At 41.7% G+C, this 18107-nt stretch overlaps 1 protein-coding gene across 4 annotated transcripts in view; it reads right to left on the reverse strand.

Moving 5' to 3' along the window:
- The window catches only part of DZIP1L (DAZ interacting zinc finger protein 1 like), a 62296-nt gene extending 45958 nt beyond the window's left edge, over positions 1-16338 (reverse strand). The window contains exons 1-4 of one of the 4 annotated variants that reach the window (XM_027587768.2): positions 16212-16338; positions 12302-12372; positions 11008-11444; positions 7131-7451 (exon numbers count right to left, since the gene is read on the reverse strand). In XM_027587768.2, the coding sequence (XP_027443569.2) occupies positions 7131-7451; positions 11008-11418 (732 nt within the window). In that variant the 5' untranslated portion in view covers positions 11419-11444; positions 12302-12372; positions 16212-16338. Of the gene's footprint in view, positions 1-7130; positions 7452-11007; positions 11445-12301; positions 12373-12400; positions 12590-16211 lie in introns of all 4 variants that reach the window. The other 3 variants (XM_027587767.2, XM_027587769.2, XM_027587770.2) reach the window with 3 other exon arrangements.
- Between the last annotated feature and the right edge of the window lie 1769 nt (positions 16339-18107).

The following is an 18107-nucleotide window of genomic DNA, read 5'->3' on the forward strand; positions in this document are numbered from 1 at the left end:
ACTTTGCAGAAGTTTCACCCCTTTTCCAATGAGTTTGAGTTAGGAGCTTTTACCCTGTAGCAGAGCAGTATTAACATCTAGTTGGGTCACCTAGGGAACAAAGAGGCTGACCATACGGCTCACCGTGTGGACGCTGGTAACACTGATTGCTGGAGAAGGTGTTTTTATGTGATACACTGACATGGAAACCTCAGTAGAGAAATGTAAAGACTGATTTGAATTTTAAGCTGATGTGAAATCTTGGCAGAGAACGTTTTAATAAATAAATGCCTTAGAGTAAAAAAAAAAAAATGAAGTCTTGCCATTTGCAACAACATGGATGGTGCTAGAGAGTACAAAGCCAAGCGAAATAAGTCAGTCAGAGAAAGACAAATACCGTATGATTTCACTCATATGTGAAATTTAAGAAACGAAACAAACGAGCAAAGGAAAAAAGAGAGAAAGAATCAAACCAAAAAACAGACTCTTAACTCTAGAGAACAAACTGATGGTTACCGGAGGGGAGGTGGGTGGGGGGTGGGGGAAATAACTAAAGGGGACAAGGAGTGCACTTGTGATGAGCACGGAGTCGTGTACAGAATTGTTGAATCGCTATATTGTACACCTGAAACTAATATAACACTGAATGTTAACTCTACTGGAATTAAAATTTTTAAAAAGATACGTTTTATATTTCCACATTCCCAAACTGTGTAACCCTGGAAAAAATCACTTAACCTTCTATAAAATGGAAAAAATAAACTCTTATCTAGCAGGGTCATTATGAGAACCAAATTAGCTAAGGTATCTCTAAGGGCCTGGCAGTCAGTGATGTGTCCTCTCGAGTTCAGTCAAATGTGAAATCTGTGGGGGCTTGGAGCATTTGCTTCTCAGCTCTCTCCCCCCTGTATCCCCAAAGTGTGCAGGAAGTAGCTCTGACGGTACCTGTGTGTGTTTGTATGTGTCATTTACACCAGTCTCAATTTCCCTATCTGTAAATGGGGTGCCCTCCTTTGCAGGGTTGTTGTGAGAAAGTGAACTTGGCATACAGCTTCATCTACCTGGTCAGTAATTCCAAATGTTCAGTAATTCCATGTTCAGCTGACCAAGACTTCCCATGTGTGGAACCTCCACATCCTTCCCTCCCTGGGCCACATTTCAACATTCAGTACAGCCAAGAGTTATCGAGTGCCGGGGCACCTCAGTGGCTCAGTTGGTTAAGCGACTGCCTTCGGCTCAGGTCATGATCCTGGAGTCCCGGGATCGAGTCCCACATCGGGCTCCCTGCTCAGCGGGGAGTCTGCTTCTCCCTCTAACCCCTCCCCCCTCTCATGTACTCTCTCTCTTTCTCTCTCTCTCATTCTCACTCTCTCAAATAAACAAATAAATCTTTAAAAAAAAAAAAGAGTTATCAAGTGCCCACTGTGTGCAGTCTCTGTTCTAGATTCCAAAGGATACCAAGGGTTTATAATGGACTAGATCACCTAGCACTGGGGAGCTGTCACACTCTACTGTGCCTCCTCTGCCTCCTCTGCCACAGCACACAAAAGGGTTGGCAGCACCACTGGGGACAGGGATATAGTCCATGATACAGGAACATGCCAAAGGAGACTGACCCTAAATGGCTAGTCCAGGGAACATCACTGTCACCATGAGCAGCCGGGCCATAACTATTGGATGGGAGGAGAAAAGGGTGGGTTCTCAATACCTATGCTTTTCATCTGGCCCCATAGCCTCTCACCCCTTCCTCAGCCAGTGACAGACACCTACTCTCTGACTCAGCACACACACCATCACAGCTTGTCTCCTTCCTACACTTAGGGATGTGTCAGGAGACAGTGGGAGAGACTGCTGACTGAAGGTAGACTGTAGACCCTAGGCAGCCCACAATAGGAGTGCTCTCTGCTGTCAATTGTTGATAGCACAGCTCAGAAGCCAGCTCCAGAGCCAGCTCCAGCTTCCAGAAGGACATCTGAGGTGTATGGGGCAGATCTCCCAGCATCTCCCAGATGCTGGCCATGCATGGTAAATGAGGTAATTTTAGGTCAAAAGTATATTGTTGGGTTTTCACAGTGCTGATCTATAGACAGGTATATAGTCAAAGGGAGATTTTACATAAAAATCTGGTTTGCTGATTTCTCTTGAAAAATTAGTTGACCATACAGCTGAGGGTCCATTTCTGGGCTCTCGATTCTGTTCCATTGATCTATGTGTCTGTTTTTGTGCCAGTACCATACTGTCTTGATGATTACAGATTTGTAATAGAGCTGGAAGTCCGGAACTGTAATGTCACCAGCTTTGCTTTTCTTTTTCAACATTCCTCTGGCTGTTCAGGGTCTTTTCTGGTTCCATACAAATTTTAGGATTATTTGTTCCATTTCTTTGAAAAAAGTGGATGGTACTTTGATAGGGATTGCATTAAATGTGTAGATTGCTCTAGGTAGCATAGACTTTTTCATAATATTTGTTCTTCCAATCCATGAGCATGAAACGTTTTTCCATTTCTTTGTGTCTCCCTCGATTTCTTTCATGAGTATTCTATAGTTTCTTGAGTACAGATACTTGTCTCTGGTTTCTCCAAAGAAGACATCCAAATGGCCAACAGACACATGAAAAAGTGCTCATCATCACTTGGCATCAGGGAAATACAAATCAAAACCACAATGAGATACTACCTCACACCAGTCAGAATGGCTAAAATTAACAAGTCAGGAAACGACAGATGCTGGCAAGGATGCAGAGAAAGGGGAACCCTCTTACACTGTGGGTGGGAATGCAAGCTGGTGCAGCCACTCTGAAAAACAGTATGGAGGTTCCTCAAAAAGTTGAAAATAGAGCTACCCTACGACCCAGCAAATGCACTACTGGGTATTTACCCCAAAGATACAAATGTAGTGATTCAAAGAGGCACATGCCCTCCAATGTTTATAGCAGCAAGATCCACAATAGCCAAACTATGGAAAGAGCCAAGATGTCCATCGACAGATGAATGGATAAAGAAGATGTGGTATAGATTTACAATGGAACATTATGCAGCCATCAAAAAAATGAAATCTTGCCATTTGCAATGACGTGGGTGGAACTAGAGGGTATTATGCTAAGCAAAATAAGTCAATCAGAGAAAGACAATTATCATATGATCTCATTGATATGTGGAATTCAAGAAAGAAGACAGAGGATCATAGGGGAAGAGAGGAAAAAATGAAACAAGACGAAACCAGAGAGGGAGACGGACCATTAAGAGATCTTAATCTCAGGAAACAAACTGAGGGTTGCTGGAGTGGAGGGGGGTGGGAGGGATGGGGTGGCTGGGTGATGGACATTGGGGAGGGTATGTGCTATGGTGAGCGCTGTGAATTGTGTAAGACTCAAGAATCACAGACTTGTACCCCTGAAACAAATAATACATTATATGTTAATAAAAATGTTTAAAAATAAAAATAAATAAATAGATTTTTGGCATTGGTGAAGGATGGGAAAATGGGCAATTTCAAACAGCTTTTTTTTTTAAATAATTTGGCACCACGTATGAAAATGTAAAGTCCTCAAAAATGCAGGAATCAGAGCTTTTGCTACAGCATTACATGCACTATTAGAATTAGAATCAACTTAAATGTCCACTAATTGGGTATTCATTAAATAGATTATGATATATATCCTAAAATGAAACATTCTGCAACCATTATGAAGAATAAGTTGTGCTAATGAAAAAAGGTATCCAAGATACATATTGTTAAAGTGAAAAACAACTGACATAATAGTATGTTTTTTAAAAACTCATAAAAGGGGGCACCTGGGTGGCTCAGTGGGTGAAGTGTCTCCCTTCAGCTCAGGTCATGATCCCAGTGTCCTGGGATCGAGCCCCCACATCGGGCTCCCTGCTTGGCAGGAAGCCTGCTTCTCCCTCTCCTTCTCCCCCTGCTTGTGTTCCCTCTCTCACTGTCTCTCTCTCTGTCAAAGAAATAAATAGAATCTTTAAAAAAGAAAATAAAAAATAAAAACTCATATGAGAAATTCAGGGGTGATATTCAAATATTTAACTACTAGACTTGCACAGGCACTAACCCTAGAGCAGGAAACTAGACAGGCTTCTGGGGCCAGTCTTAACCCTTTACTTGCTACACTGTGGGGGTGCTGGAGGGAAGAGCTAGGGCAGACAAGGTGCTAGCTGGAAATACTTGGAGGGCTTGTGGCCAAAGCTTCTTACTGATAGCATGCTATACACGCAGAGAAAAAGAGAGAGATACATACCAAACTTGACATGGTACAAAAGGCATTTTCACCCTTTGCTCTATACAATCTTGTTTGAAATTTTAAGAATGAGTGTGGGATTTGAGAAAAAATAATTAATATAGAGAAGCCAACAGCATGGCCTATTTCCAAAGTCTATTGTGACATAAACATGTGGCACAGACTAACAGAAAAGGCCAGAAGGAATCCAGGGCCATCTGGAGCCCCAGAAATCCCACACTTCTTACTACTCATAGCTTTAACCCTTTGCTCCACCCCCCTCACTACCACATCTTGATATATCCTTTTCTATGAAACAAACTGTACTTCTTAAGCAATACATTATTAATTTATTTCCCACATTTTATTAATCAGAGACATTTTACTGTCAGGTAAATCTCCCTATAAACATCAAATTATCAACATTAACACAATGAATTCATATAATCACAGCCCCACATAAAGAAATGTGACATTCAGATTGACCTATTTGGTCCCATCATGAAACAACTCATATATTTTTGAAGCATTAAAACTGTGTCTGGGGCGCCTGGGTGACTCAGTCGGTTAAGCATCGGACTCTTAATTTCAGCTCAGGTCATGATCTCAGGGCCGTGAGTTTGAGCCCCACCTCTGGCTTGCGCTGGGCATGGAGCCTGCTTAAGATTCTCTCTCCCTCTCCCTCTGCCCCCCGCCCCCATCCTGCTCTCACGGGTATGCATGCACTCTCTCTCTCTCTCTAAAAAAAAAAAAAGAAAAAGAAAGAAATATTAAAGCTATTCCTATCCCTTCAAAACCTTTGGCAATGTTAGCTGGACCATCCATGATGTATTCTCCAGATGTAGAAATTAGATCCAATGTGTGTGACTTTCCTCCCTGAAAGGGCCGGCCATGAAAATCCTCACCTGTGGGGACAATCAGGAGAGCTGAAAACCAGCAGGGGTTCAGCTGTGAGAAGGAACAGCAGGCCCCAAAATCTGACCATGGTATCAGATATCTAAGAATCCAGAGCAAGTAGCCAGGCATAAATAAAGCTGGGCAGGAGACATGACTTGTATTTTTAATAAGACTGTCAGAGCAGTGATTCCCAAAGGGGGAAATATCAAAATGAAAGGGGATGGGGGGTTGGAGAATGTAGTTTGAAAAATCATCATATTTTTATATTTGGAAAAAATAGAAACTATTTCTCCCATAAAGCCAACTATCAAAAGGAAAGTGTTAGAAAATCTTGGTTGATAAATATTTGTAAAAGAAATATTGATTCTCACACTTCCTGGAAAGAGGAGGTATATTTTTCCGTCACTGTTAAAGGGGAAGTGGTTTGTAAAAATAGAATTGGTAATTTGCTTTTATGAGCCAATTGCGGTAGGATAGGGAACAGCAGAACACCCTGGGAAAAGCAAGAGGGTATCAGAGGGGGATGTGGCCAGTCGTTAGGATAAGTACGAGGGACCTATAATGGACTGAATGTTCATGTCCCCCCAACATTCATATGTCGAAATCCTATCCCTCAATGTGATGATATTAGGAGGTGGGGCCTTTGGGAGGTAATTAGGTCATGAGGGTGAAGCCCTCATGAGGGGATCAGTTCCTCTGTAAAAGAGACCCCAGAGATCCCCCTTGACCCTTTCCACTATGTGAAGATTCAACAAGAAAAGTGCCCTCTGCCACCGGAAGAGGATCCTCACCCTAATCTTAGACTACCAGCCTCCAGAACCATGAGAAGTAAATTTCTGTTGTTTATATGCCACCCAGTCTATGACACTTGGCTACTGCAGCCCAGATTGACCAAGACAGAACATTGTCTGCTTGATCCAGCTGTATCTTCAGCAACTAAATCAGTGCTCGGCACACCAAAGGCACTCAGTTAATGCTCACTGACTGAATGCATTAAGGAATATCAAAATCAGGACCAGAAATCAGGTCTCTTTTTCCCCAGTCAATTCTCTAACAGGTCCTAAAATTAATCTTACGGAAGTAAATTTAACAAGTAGCAAAACTGTTAGCTGCCCCTCCTAACACCCATTTTCTCTTCCTCCTTAAATTTTTCAGCCTCTCTTACAGGTACACTCTGACCAGTGAGATGTAAGGGGAAGCATTATAAGGGACTTGTAGGAAGTCTCCATAAAATAAAGGAGGTACACCTTCTTCCTTCCTTCCACCTGCTGCCCGAAATGCAGACATAATGGGCTGGAGATCAAGCAACCATATAGATCATGGGCTATGGACACTAAGGATGGCAAATGACAAACAAAAAGATGCAAGAAACCTAGGTCCCCAGTGACTGCAGTGACCATACCCACCCCCACCACCGCCAAATCACCTACCTTCAGACTTCTTTTACATGAGAGAGAAAGAAGCTTCTCTATTTTACACACCGATGGTCTTTGGGGTTTTTCTACTACAGACAGAGAAAGCTGACCCTTCCTGATATGTGGGTAAGCCCCCAGCCCCCGGGCAACGTGGGCATGAACCGAAATGGGTAAGCCCCCACCCCCCGGGGCAATGTGGGCATGAACCAAAATGGGTAAGCCCCCAGCCCCCAGACAACGTGGGCATGAACCGAAAGCTGCCACTCCAGGAAGCGTCCAGTCCTACGACACAGCAGCAGCAACCCAGTGCTGGCTCTATTTGTTACCTGGACCCAACGTCCCAGTCCCCGAGGCCTCTGGGCCTTGAATCAGGTCCCTGTAAGTCCTAGGACAGTGCTTACGGCAGAGGTTCTCCACCAGCGTGTTGCTTCCTCTGACCACAGTCCTTCCTTCCTTGTTCATGTAGTTCCACAGATGCAGGGCGTAGGAGTCATTGAAGCTCAGGTCTCTGTCCCAGACTTCATAGTAGCGCCTCCACTCCGGATAGGAGATGGGGTAAAATCTTTGGGGGTGTAGGAAGGACAAGTTCAAACACCTGAGGTCACTCACCTCCTGGAAGTCTCCAAGTTTGCACCACAGTCTCAACATCCTCGTCATCAAACCGGGACCCTGGTTGCCCCAAATTTTTGAATTGTAGTGTTCAACAAAGTTTTCCATGCACTCCCACAGGAAGGGGTGGTGGGGGAGGAACCCAAACACCCCATTACTAGAGTACCGAGAAGACTGTGCAGCCAGAAAGTTCTCCTCACGGATGGGCCTGATGGAGATGACATCAGTATCCATGTAGATGCCGCCATACTTCCAGATGATGGCCAGGCGGGACGCATCTGAGCTGACGTGGAGCCAGTTGCTCTCTACGCTGGCATTGATCTGCAAGAACAGGAGCAAATCAGCCACAGCAGCAGCAGGAAAGGGCAAGGTGTCCCAAAGGGAGGTCAGCCCAGGGCGGCTGAGGAGAAGGAAGAAAGCCAGCTTCTCAAAAATCTACTGCACAAAAGCCCAATTTTGCAAATTTACCAAACTTACCTCCACCCAAAAATTTGCCTTCAAGTGAAAAGTTTACAGCAATCTAACAACAGGAAGATTTTAGCAGCTTTTAAAGATTTTGTGAATTTGCTTTAAAAAAAAAAAATTGAAGCAGTGGAATGGTAAAGGAGAAACCCAGCACGGATTTCACAATAAACCCTTTGAGTCATTTTCAGCTGGGTGTACATTAACCACAAACATGAAACTGTGAAGAAAGAATTTCTTGAGTCCTAAAAATGCTAAAAACTGATAAAGAAAAAATATACTAGGAAACTGTAAATAGATCAATATGGATGTTCTTTGAGAAATTGGTAGAAGACTCTTAAAATGCATGCATGTCTTCTTTCACTAGTTAATTCCTTTGATAATATTCATGGAGGGCCTACTTTCTATGTGCCAAGCTCTGTTATAGTTGCTAAGGAGATAGCAGTAAACAGATAAAAATCCTTACTGGGTGGAGATAGACAATAAACAAATCAATATATAATATGTTGGGTGTTCATAAGGACTGCGAAGGAAAAAAAGCTGGATAAGGGGACTGTGAAGGGGGCGGGATGGAGCCCTATCTTATCTTGGCTTCCAATAGAAACCTGAATGAAGTTGTTGAGTGAACCATGCCGATATCTCAGAGAAGAGGGTTCTAGGTAGAAGGACAGCAAAGTGCAAGGGCCCTGAGCTACCAGCACACTCTCTGTGTGCAGGAACAGAAAGGAGGCAGTGTGGCCAAAGCAGAGTAGTGAAGGAGAGGGAGAGGACATGAGAACAGAGAGGGAGGGGTGGAGAGGGAGGGCAGATCACATAGGCTGGGGTAAAGACTGAAATTATTTGGAAGGTTTGGAAGAAAGGAGTGATGTGATCTGACTTAGTCTTAAAAAGGTCATGCTGGCTGCTATGTGGAAAACCAAAAGGGACGGGGCTTGGGAGGTGGCAAGGGCAGAAGCACAGAGGCAAGTTAGGAAAGGCTGTTGAAGTGGTCAGATGTGTCCCAGGGCCCACCTTGTTCCTAAAATTCAACATTGTAAGATTGACATACAGCTCAGAGGACCTATGCTCTATGGAACATTAGCTCCAAGAAAACATTTATGTCTTACCGAAAGAGGTGTCCATGCTCAAATAAGTTTGGAAAATGCTGGGTTGAAAAAAATTAATGTTTCTTTAGTTCAAAACTACAGAAACTTTCAACTCCTCATGTACATGATTAGTCTGCGAGGGGAAAAAGGGGGAAGGGTATAGTATGCAGCATCTTCCAAGACAAGTGGAGCAGAGATTTATTTGTCCAAGGAGCAAAGCACAGTTAAGCTAATGTTCACTAGCCCAGGTGTGGGGAAAGTAGGCCAACACACTGCCTGTGCTTGTTTAGTCCTCCTGAAACACCCTCTAGCAGGTTAGCCCTGAGAGTGACAGGAGCCTCTCCAGCGTGTCCCCTCCAGGGGGCCCCCTCCACTGCTAGGGCCTGCATCCCTGGCCCATGGCCTGCCCTACTGCCTCCCAGGGGCTCGAGCTGGTCGCCGCCTATTCGTTGGGCACCCTGTGCTGGCAGCTGCAGGTGAAATCTCAGTCTGGTGAGCTGCTCCATTGCCTCCTGATGAGCCTCAATTTGAGACCTCCAGGCTCTTCAGGAGAAGAGATGGGCACACTAGGATCTAGAAGTCCCATGGGGCCAAGAGTACAACTAGCCACCGCCCCCTCAGGCCTGTCACTTAGTCCAGAAAATGCCTCTAGCTGGCAGTACCTAGGTGCTAGTGTGTCCTTCCCACAGGACAGTAGACTGAGTAATGGCCACTCAAAGACCTCAGGCCCTAGAGCCTGGAACGTATGAATGTCACCGCATGTGGAAAAGGGGTCTTTGCAGATGTGATTACATTAAGGATCTTGAGATGGGGAGATTATTCCAGGTTGTCCTGATGAGCCCTAAATGCTATCACAAGTATCGCTTAAAGACAGATGTAGAGGGAAAGTTCACACACACACACACACACACACACACACACACACACACACACACAGGGAAAAGGGGATGTGCAGATCTTCACAGGAAGGATTTTTCCCTAGTGCCTCCCTGGGAACTGGGCCCCTGCCAGCCCCGTGACATCCACCCAGGGAAATGGATTTGGGCCTTGTGGCCTCCATAACCGTAAGAGAACCAATGTCTGCCGTTTAGGTCACCCGGTGTGTAATCCTCTGTCACAGGAGCCACAGGGACCTAACACAAGAACGTGCACAATGGCCTCACTATTGTGTCTTGGCCTGCAAAGCCTAAAGGATTTACAGTCTGTCTCTTTACAGAGAAAATGCTTGCTGCCATTTGGTCTAGCCTACGCTTAGAACTTAGAAAGGATTTTACATGGCCAGCAAATGGTATTATTTGGATGTCGATTTTTAAATTACTTTGGAGTTTTTAAAATAATATAATATAACAATGATATAAATAATAATAAATATAAATATTTATTATATTTATATATAATTTATATATATCATTTATATATTTATGTATATAAATTTATTTATATATTTTTATATAGTATTTATATATATTTATATATAAATATAATAAATAATATAAAATGAACATATTCTCATCACTAAATGCACTCCTAATCCAATCACACAAAACACCTACTATTACCGTGTGTTGTGTTACTTTCTTCAGGTTGTTTTCTTCCACGTAGATTGGGGGGAGTACATAGCTAAAACAATTACAGTTACATTATAACGTAATTGTATTTATGCCATATTGCATTGTAGTCTTCACAAGACGTCACAGCTAACGCCTTCATAGTGAAGTTATTGAGTGGTTCTACTGTAATTTCCTTAAGAATTATCCAATCGTGGGTCCTCTGTGAGAGAAATATTTAATTGAAATATTACTTCCTTATTATGCTATGTTACTAAGATGAAGATTATAAAATTTTCAAGAGCTCCAGGAGTTTCTTGGTCATATCTTAATATAATCCGATCTCATATAGCAGCACTCTCCACCTGATCCTTCATGAATTTCCTATTCATATCATGTTCAAATTAAATATTCCCTAGGTTCCCACTCAGATGCAAAAAAAATTAACATAGGTGGGTTTAAATAAATGAAAAATAAGTGGTTATACCCTCAGAAAGAATCTAGAAACTCATTCAGTTAAGAATAGTCTCAAAAGAAACCTCATTCCTAAGAAATAAAGCTGGAGGCATAAGACACAAGGCTCGAGATGAACCTAACTTAAGTCTCTCCTGTTTATTTGAATCAGGACTCAACGCTGTAGAAAGAAGACCAGGATCTGGGTTCTAGTCCCATCTCTGACCTGAGTCCTTGTGTTCAGTTCACCTATCCACAAAATGAGCAGATGGGACCCCTTTTCTGTGGTCCCTCCCAACGGGGACCTCCTAAGATTCTCTGAATACTTACGCGAGTGTACCATGAAAGCAACGGTGTGTCTTCAAACAGCCTTTTCATATCCAAAGGGAAGAAGAAAACATTGTCTATTGCTGAGAGGAGGGAAAAGCCTGGGTAAGTGGCGTTTGAGGGCAGCCGTGTGGTGTCATAGAGACCCTTCATGAAGAACGCCACGGGCTGCCCAGGATAAATCTTGGCAGCAGACTCCACAGCACAAGAGACCAGAGGAGTTGGCTCCATTCTCTCCGAGGTCTCTATGAACACAATGCCGCGCCCATGGCCCAGGAGGGTTTCCAGGTCCTGCTGGGACTTTTGGGGAGGAAGGCAGGAGAAGAGACAGCGGGACTTCACATTCAGCTGGTAGAAGAAGACACAGACAAGCAACAGGATGACCAAGAGGGAATGCTGGAGCTCCTTCAGCATGTCTCCGTCTCTCTCCTGGCCTGCTCCTTTAAAGCAACACAACTCATTACAAAAATACACTCACAACACCTGATAAAGATGGCCCACAAGAAAATGAGCCATGAATATCACCCTGAGGATATCCTCAAAAAAAAAAAAGGATCAAATCAAGTACAGTAAGAGTGAAAAGAACTAAGATTAGATTTTTTTAAATCCTCAAAAAAAAAAAAAAAAGGATCAAATCAAGTACAATAAGAGTAAAAAGAAAAATGCATTCACTAAGGTTTATCTGAGGAATCTGAGGACGATTCAAAACAGGAAAATAATCATTCATCCTTTTGAGTGGCCCAGAAAGCAACAGGCATGAAGAACATCACTACATGAGCTATGGTAGAAAGTTTTCTGAAGTTTTGCCCCAGGTTGTCTAGCTTCAGTTTGCAGGGCTTCAGGGAAATGGACATTTTTGGTTCTCAGGGTTTCCAAGTCAAGAGAATGGGAGAAACTTAAAAACCTTCATTTCTAGAGTCATAGCCAGGTATTTGAGGAAACCAGAAGCACTCAGGATCTGGCCCAATTTTATAGGCACACAACAAACATTCGAAGTCAATTAATCAGAACTAGAATCTAACATCTACAATGGTGTGTTGTTGCAATTTAATTTTTCTCCCTAAAAGCACCCTCATTTCTGTCAAAGATAGCCAAATTAAAACTAATTCATTTTAAAAAAAAGTCCATTTTTAACAAATTTGGCCTAATTAATTTACAGCAAGAATAATGATTGACCATATGGTTTTTTTTTTTAAAAATCTGCTTTTGTTGGAACTTTTTATAAGGAATTTCACATTGAACTTTTAATAGCCTCTCAAGGCCAGAAGCCAAACCAAATACTTGCCATCAGACTCACCTACAATACCTGGAGATTTAGAGGAATTCCTCTCTTCCTGTCGTCCCCAAAATATCCTGAGGTTCCTGTACCTGCCAGGAAGTGACATTCTTTACTCACCTTGTAAGGCTCCTGGGAACTCTATAAGCAAAGTATCAGGCCAGTATTTCCAAGGGGCTTTATTGACTCCATAAAGCCAACCTTCACTCCTTAAAGCTCTCCAGTCATATCTGAGTCTATGCATGTGTTTCTCAAATATGACATTCCAGTTAAAGCCTTGGTAATACAGCCAATGTTTTCAATGGTGTCCTGTTACAAGGAGAACAGATTCTCATTGGATTTATGTAAATGACTATAATTGCCACAAGAGAAAGAATACTCAGGGTTTCTGAATTCTGGAGGGTTCGGATAGGGAGAAAATATAATTGTTTTTATTTGCTTACAAAGAAATATTTTATCAAATTCCTATTAACTCATAGATTCCTTAAGAGAAAAGGTTTCCTTAAATCTGGAAGAGCAAACACTAGAGAACAAGCAATGTTTAAACAACACTCATAAAACCTATAATCATCTTTTTCAGTTCACTTAGTCTCATGTTATTCATTCTTGTTCTGTTTGAAGGCAGTTTTTCCATTAGTTCTAGAGATTCTTACCCAGTTTAGTTTTATGATCTTAAAGATATCAGAGACCTGTGTTCATCAAAAGTCCTTTTCATGAATCTCCTTGAGGCAGAAACACATTTGCAAGAGCATCAGGACAATAACTGTCAATGACAAAAAAACTCAAAAATGGCCATGGTTGAAAGTCTGATGGGAGTGTATCAGAATGCAGCTGACAAGGAAATTTGGTTATTTTTGTGACACACAACATTTCTATATGTAGAATTTCAAGTGATGACATTATACCAGGACATATTAAAGCTTTAGGAATTTTTTATGTAATTTTTGCAACAGTTATAGCATTTACCCACACAATATAACTTAAGAAGGTTTATCATCATTTGTTTGACAATGCTTCCCATGTAACTTAACATGCCAAATAAACAACTCTAATTAGTCAAAAAGACTCCATTTGGAATTTGAATTTGGGAGAAGTTTGTTAAAAACCTCAGAGATTTCTAAAGCACATGCCTAAATAAGATTACAAATCATTACAAAACTTAAAACATAATTAATCCAAAAAAAGAAAACCTTAATTAATCTGTTTAACAAAGGTGGCCTTAAGAGATTCTAAAAGCAAATACAGCATACATAGTAGTTAACAAAATTTAGCTCTTTTAATATTGAGAAGTTTTAATTTTCTTAAGTAATCAAAAAAAAACTGATGAAGACAAAGCATCTTTGTTTTTTCTGGGCAGAAAAAGAAAAAAAAACCTTTGCTCATAATTTCTTATCAAGAGCAGACCAACAATCCAAGAAAACTTAGTCTTTTTAACTGAGAGAAAAACCAAATTCCAATCTTACACTAGTGCACTTTCAAAATTCATTCATTCCAATCTTAGTCTTGACCATGTATATAATTATTTTCCAAAGATTCTCCTTCACGAACCTTTTATTTTTTTATTTTTATTTTATTATGTTATATTAGTCACCATACATTACATCATTAGTTTTTGATGTAGTGTTTCATGATTCATTGTTTTCGTATAACACCGAGTGCTCCATGCAGTACGTGCCCTCCTTAATACCCATCACGGGGCTAACCCGTCCCCCCACTCCCCCGCCCCTCTAGAACCCTCAGTTCGTTTCTCGGAGTCCATAGTCTCTCATGGTTCATCTCTCCCTCCGAATTCCCCCTCTTCATGTTTCCCTTCCTTCTCCTAATGTCCTCCATGCTCTTCCTTATGTGCCACAAATAAGTGAAACCATATGATAATTGACTTTCTCTGCTTGACTTACTTCACTTGGCATAATCTCCTCCAGTTCCATCCACGTTGATGTAAAAGTTGGGTATTCATCCTTTCTGATGGCTGAGTAATAGTCCATTGTATATATGGACCACATCTTCTTTATCCATTCTTCACGAACCTTTTATAACTTTCTTTTTCCATTTAGAGTTTGTCCTAACATTTTCCTCTCTAAACAACCAGTCTCATTTCAGGACTAAATTATTTTTTTTCCTCAACAAAAATGTGTCCTCATTCTTTATACAAGAGGTATCTCTCACTTTCCTACCTACAGAGTCGCTTTCCATATTATTTCCAACAGTCTCAATCACATTTATCAGAATTTTAATTCTTAAAAACCTCAGTCTCTAGTGAAAACTAAGTAGTAACCAATTACGAGCTGTCTGTTACATCAGAATTCTTTAAATTGGCCAATTTGTGGAGATATTTCATAATTTCTAAAAATGTGTTTTTTCATAGTACAATTTTCAATAAGGCATAATACATGTTTATAAACAGACCCAAATTTATCTTTAGTTTCTCTGTAATTGGAGGCAAAAGCAAACAAACCTATGTTTAGTAAATAATATTTCAGTATTTTACCTTATTTAAAAACTCTTTATTCAACTTATTTGCTTTTAACAATTATCCATGAATACTTCATGAGACAGATAAAATCAACCATTATTTTAAATCATCTTTGCTGACAAATTGCAACAGAGATAACAAATTTATTTGACCTTTAGTGAACCTTGGTAAAATAAAAGTTTTAAATTTAATGTTGACAACTCTAAAGACATGTCTATTTTTTTATTTTATTTTTTTTGAAAGGGTAGGAGCCTTATTTTATTTATTTAGCATATAATGTATTACTGGTTTCAGAGGAAGAGGCCAGTGATTCATCAGTCTTATATAATAACCAGTGCTCATTACATCACGTGCCCTCTTTAATGTCTATCACCCAGTCACCCCATCGCCCCTACCTCTCTCCCCTCCAGCAACCCTGTCTATTTTAATTAAACCAAGAAACTTGAATTTTAATTTATCAAAGATTATCTCAGACCACACGAACTTGAAAAACATTTGGATTAGTTCTTATCTTTCTGAGTTTTAGAATGCCCAATTTTTACAAGTGTTTGCCTTTAAGCCAAATAAAAAGAACTCTTTCACAAATTAATTGTTAGCAATGCCATCCAGAGGTAGAGAAAATATCTCACATTTATAACACATATGGACCCATATACACAAACAAGATGCCACCAAAATTTAGCCTTTGTTTCACTAATATTTGTGGAGAGTGGAGAGGACATTATAGACCTAATTCCCAAATATCTCTCTTTTACAAAACAAATCTAATTACAAGGTACCATTATAATCTATGGATCCATTAATGAGTCATTTTCCATTTTCCAGTTAGAACATGGCCAGTTTTGTCCAAAGATACCAAAAGCTACAGCAACCAGTAAGCCAAATGAAGCCCAGAGTGCCTCTGTGGTATTGGTGCTACCCGCCCCCCAAAGTTGGGGGCTTCACTGTTTGAACCGATGGCTTCCTAGCTTCTGATTGGGTAGGCTTATGATTGGCTCTCTCTAATTGTGTACACAAGGAAATGAATTCAGACATGTCAAAAGAATCCCATTTAGGCCATCTGAGACTCAGATCATCCTTAGTGAAAATGTCCCAATTAAGTCACCACTTGCAAGTAGAGGTTCCGTGTGTGCTGTACATCGAGCCTGCAGGAGTTTCCCGAGACACCTCCTCTAGGCTTTCAGTCACCTGAAAGCACCATTTGGCCTGAAGGAGCAAGTGTCCCTTCTCTTTGGAGCTGAGTGATTCAGTCTATCATATTTCTAGCCAGAAAATTTACTCAAGCCTTCTATTAATAACATCAGTTAACATCACGCCAAATAAAACAACCAACCCATCAGCTCCAACCCCTCTAGGTTATCTCCACCTAGAGAATATTACTGGTAACCCTCAACAGCTCCAAGGAAAGTCAGGAGCATCAACTTCAGGTAAGGAGGTCCAGATATCAGGAGAACTCACCTGATACACTTGCGAGGTATTAAGAAGTTGGAGGGGCACAGAGGGCCCCTGCTGGTACCGAGCCTGAGTTCCCGAGGACCCACAGGTAATCTCAAAAGAGTTGTTCTGATATCCTGCTGACTATATGGAGAAATGTCGATACAAATTGAACAAACCTTTTAGAATTTTTGAAAGAAAGAGTTTTATTTGAACCCAAGCTAGGACAGTTGCCCAGGATACACAATCTTCACAAAGAAGAGAGTGCTCTGGTGAAAGAACATTTGGTGCACTTTAAAAAGTTACAAATAATTAGACAAAGGACATTTCAGAAAGCTGCAGACCTTATCTTAAGCTTCTAGTATAATGCAAGCCTGTATAACTTTTAAAATTATGGGAACCAGGGAGGTTTTTTTGTTTTGTTTTGTTTTTCTTTTTCTTATCTTTATGTTTGGGATGCTCCTTTTTGGTTATTTTTTAAACAAATCAGATGTCCAATCTATGCTCAGGGCAGAAATAAAACCCATCTCTGAGGTTTTGCAAAGTCATTTTGACCTTGGTAGTGTTAAAGTATAGCTTCTCTGAGAGCCCAGGAACAGGACCCACAAATATTAAAGTTGAAAGATTCCTTTATTTTATCACCTTCCAGCCAGGAACTTGCAGTTAGCCAATATGTGAGGTCTTAGCAATGACAAGTTTTTCCTGCTATACTTTCCAATAAATCACCGCTTAATCATCCAATTCAACAACCAGGGGAATTAAATCATTGGCAGAAGCTCAACACCAAACACAAGGAGTTCCCAGGAAGCTTCTCCCTTTACTAAGATGACCCAAACACAGAGACTTGGGGAATATAAGGAGTTTGCACAATCTATCAGGTGACCCATACACCAACCCCAGTCCTTCCTGTTGGTGGGTCTATCAGGGAGGGTTAAAAAGTATCATTAACACAACCCCGGAGCCGACAGATCATGCACCTGGGCGGTTCGCTTCAGTGGAAATCATGGGCAGAGACATGGGAAAGTTTCCTCACTAGACAACCCTATAAATTGATTCTAACTTTGCAAACACAAGGTTCGATGAAAAGAAAAGCAAAGCCATCACCGCAAAGAAGCAATGGACAAACCCCAGTAGTCCAAGAGCCTGGTGATCTGGAATGGGAATTGATTCCCTGATTTCAGTGACAGGGGTTTAGGAAGGGCGCTTTTGCCCTGAGGTCCCCCTTGTGGTGGGTGTGCAAACTGCCTGTCAGTCTCAGGAGGTCAGCTTCATCAGCCTCCACTGATGGGGCAGTCCCCACATCTCCCAAGTCAGTGTCACTCTCCTGCAGTCTGCTCCCCAGCACCCCTGACAGGAGCACTTAGTAATCCTCTTTGGAGGCATCCTCTGCTCAGGGAGTCACCTGTCTTCAGTCCAGAGCCTTCTCCCAGCCCCGATCAGGTATCCACAGTTCCCCCTGGATGCTCTGGTGTGAACAGGGAGGTCCCCTCCTGAGCAGACTTTGGATCCTGACATAGCAGGTCCTACATCAAGGAAGGTAAACCTGTCCCACTCGTCTATGGCTTCCGGTTCCCATGTGCCCGAGGCTCCCCAGGACAGCTCTTTGGGTCTCCACACACACACCTCTTCCTTTGCAACTGAATTTATTCTCTGAAACTAGGAATTCTAGGTTCAGCATGGCTTGGCATCTTTCCAGAGTTCCCTAGCATTGGATAGATTGGGTTTCTTTCCTTGCAGAGGGCAGGGGAGAGCAGAGCTCCTGCTCCCCACTCTAGGGTAACTAGAGGGCTCTGTTTGAGGGGAGCGGTACTTTCCTAGATACATCCCGTGTCTCAGGTACTCATATACCCTAGTGCCTTCCAACTGCTTGCATAGAGGCCAAAATCACTGAGCGGGTGGTCAAGTCAGAGAACAGAGAAG

This window comes from Zalophus californianus, chromosome 1 (assembly GCF_009762305.2).
Source record: "Zalophus californianus isolate mZalCal1 chromosome 1, mZalCal1.pri.v2, whole genome shotgun sequence".
NCBI classification, from domain to species: Eukaryota; Metazoa; Chordata; class Mammalia; order Carnivora; family Otariidae; genus Zalophus; species Zalophus californianus.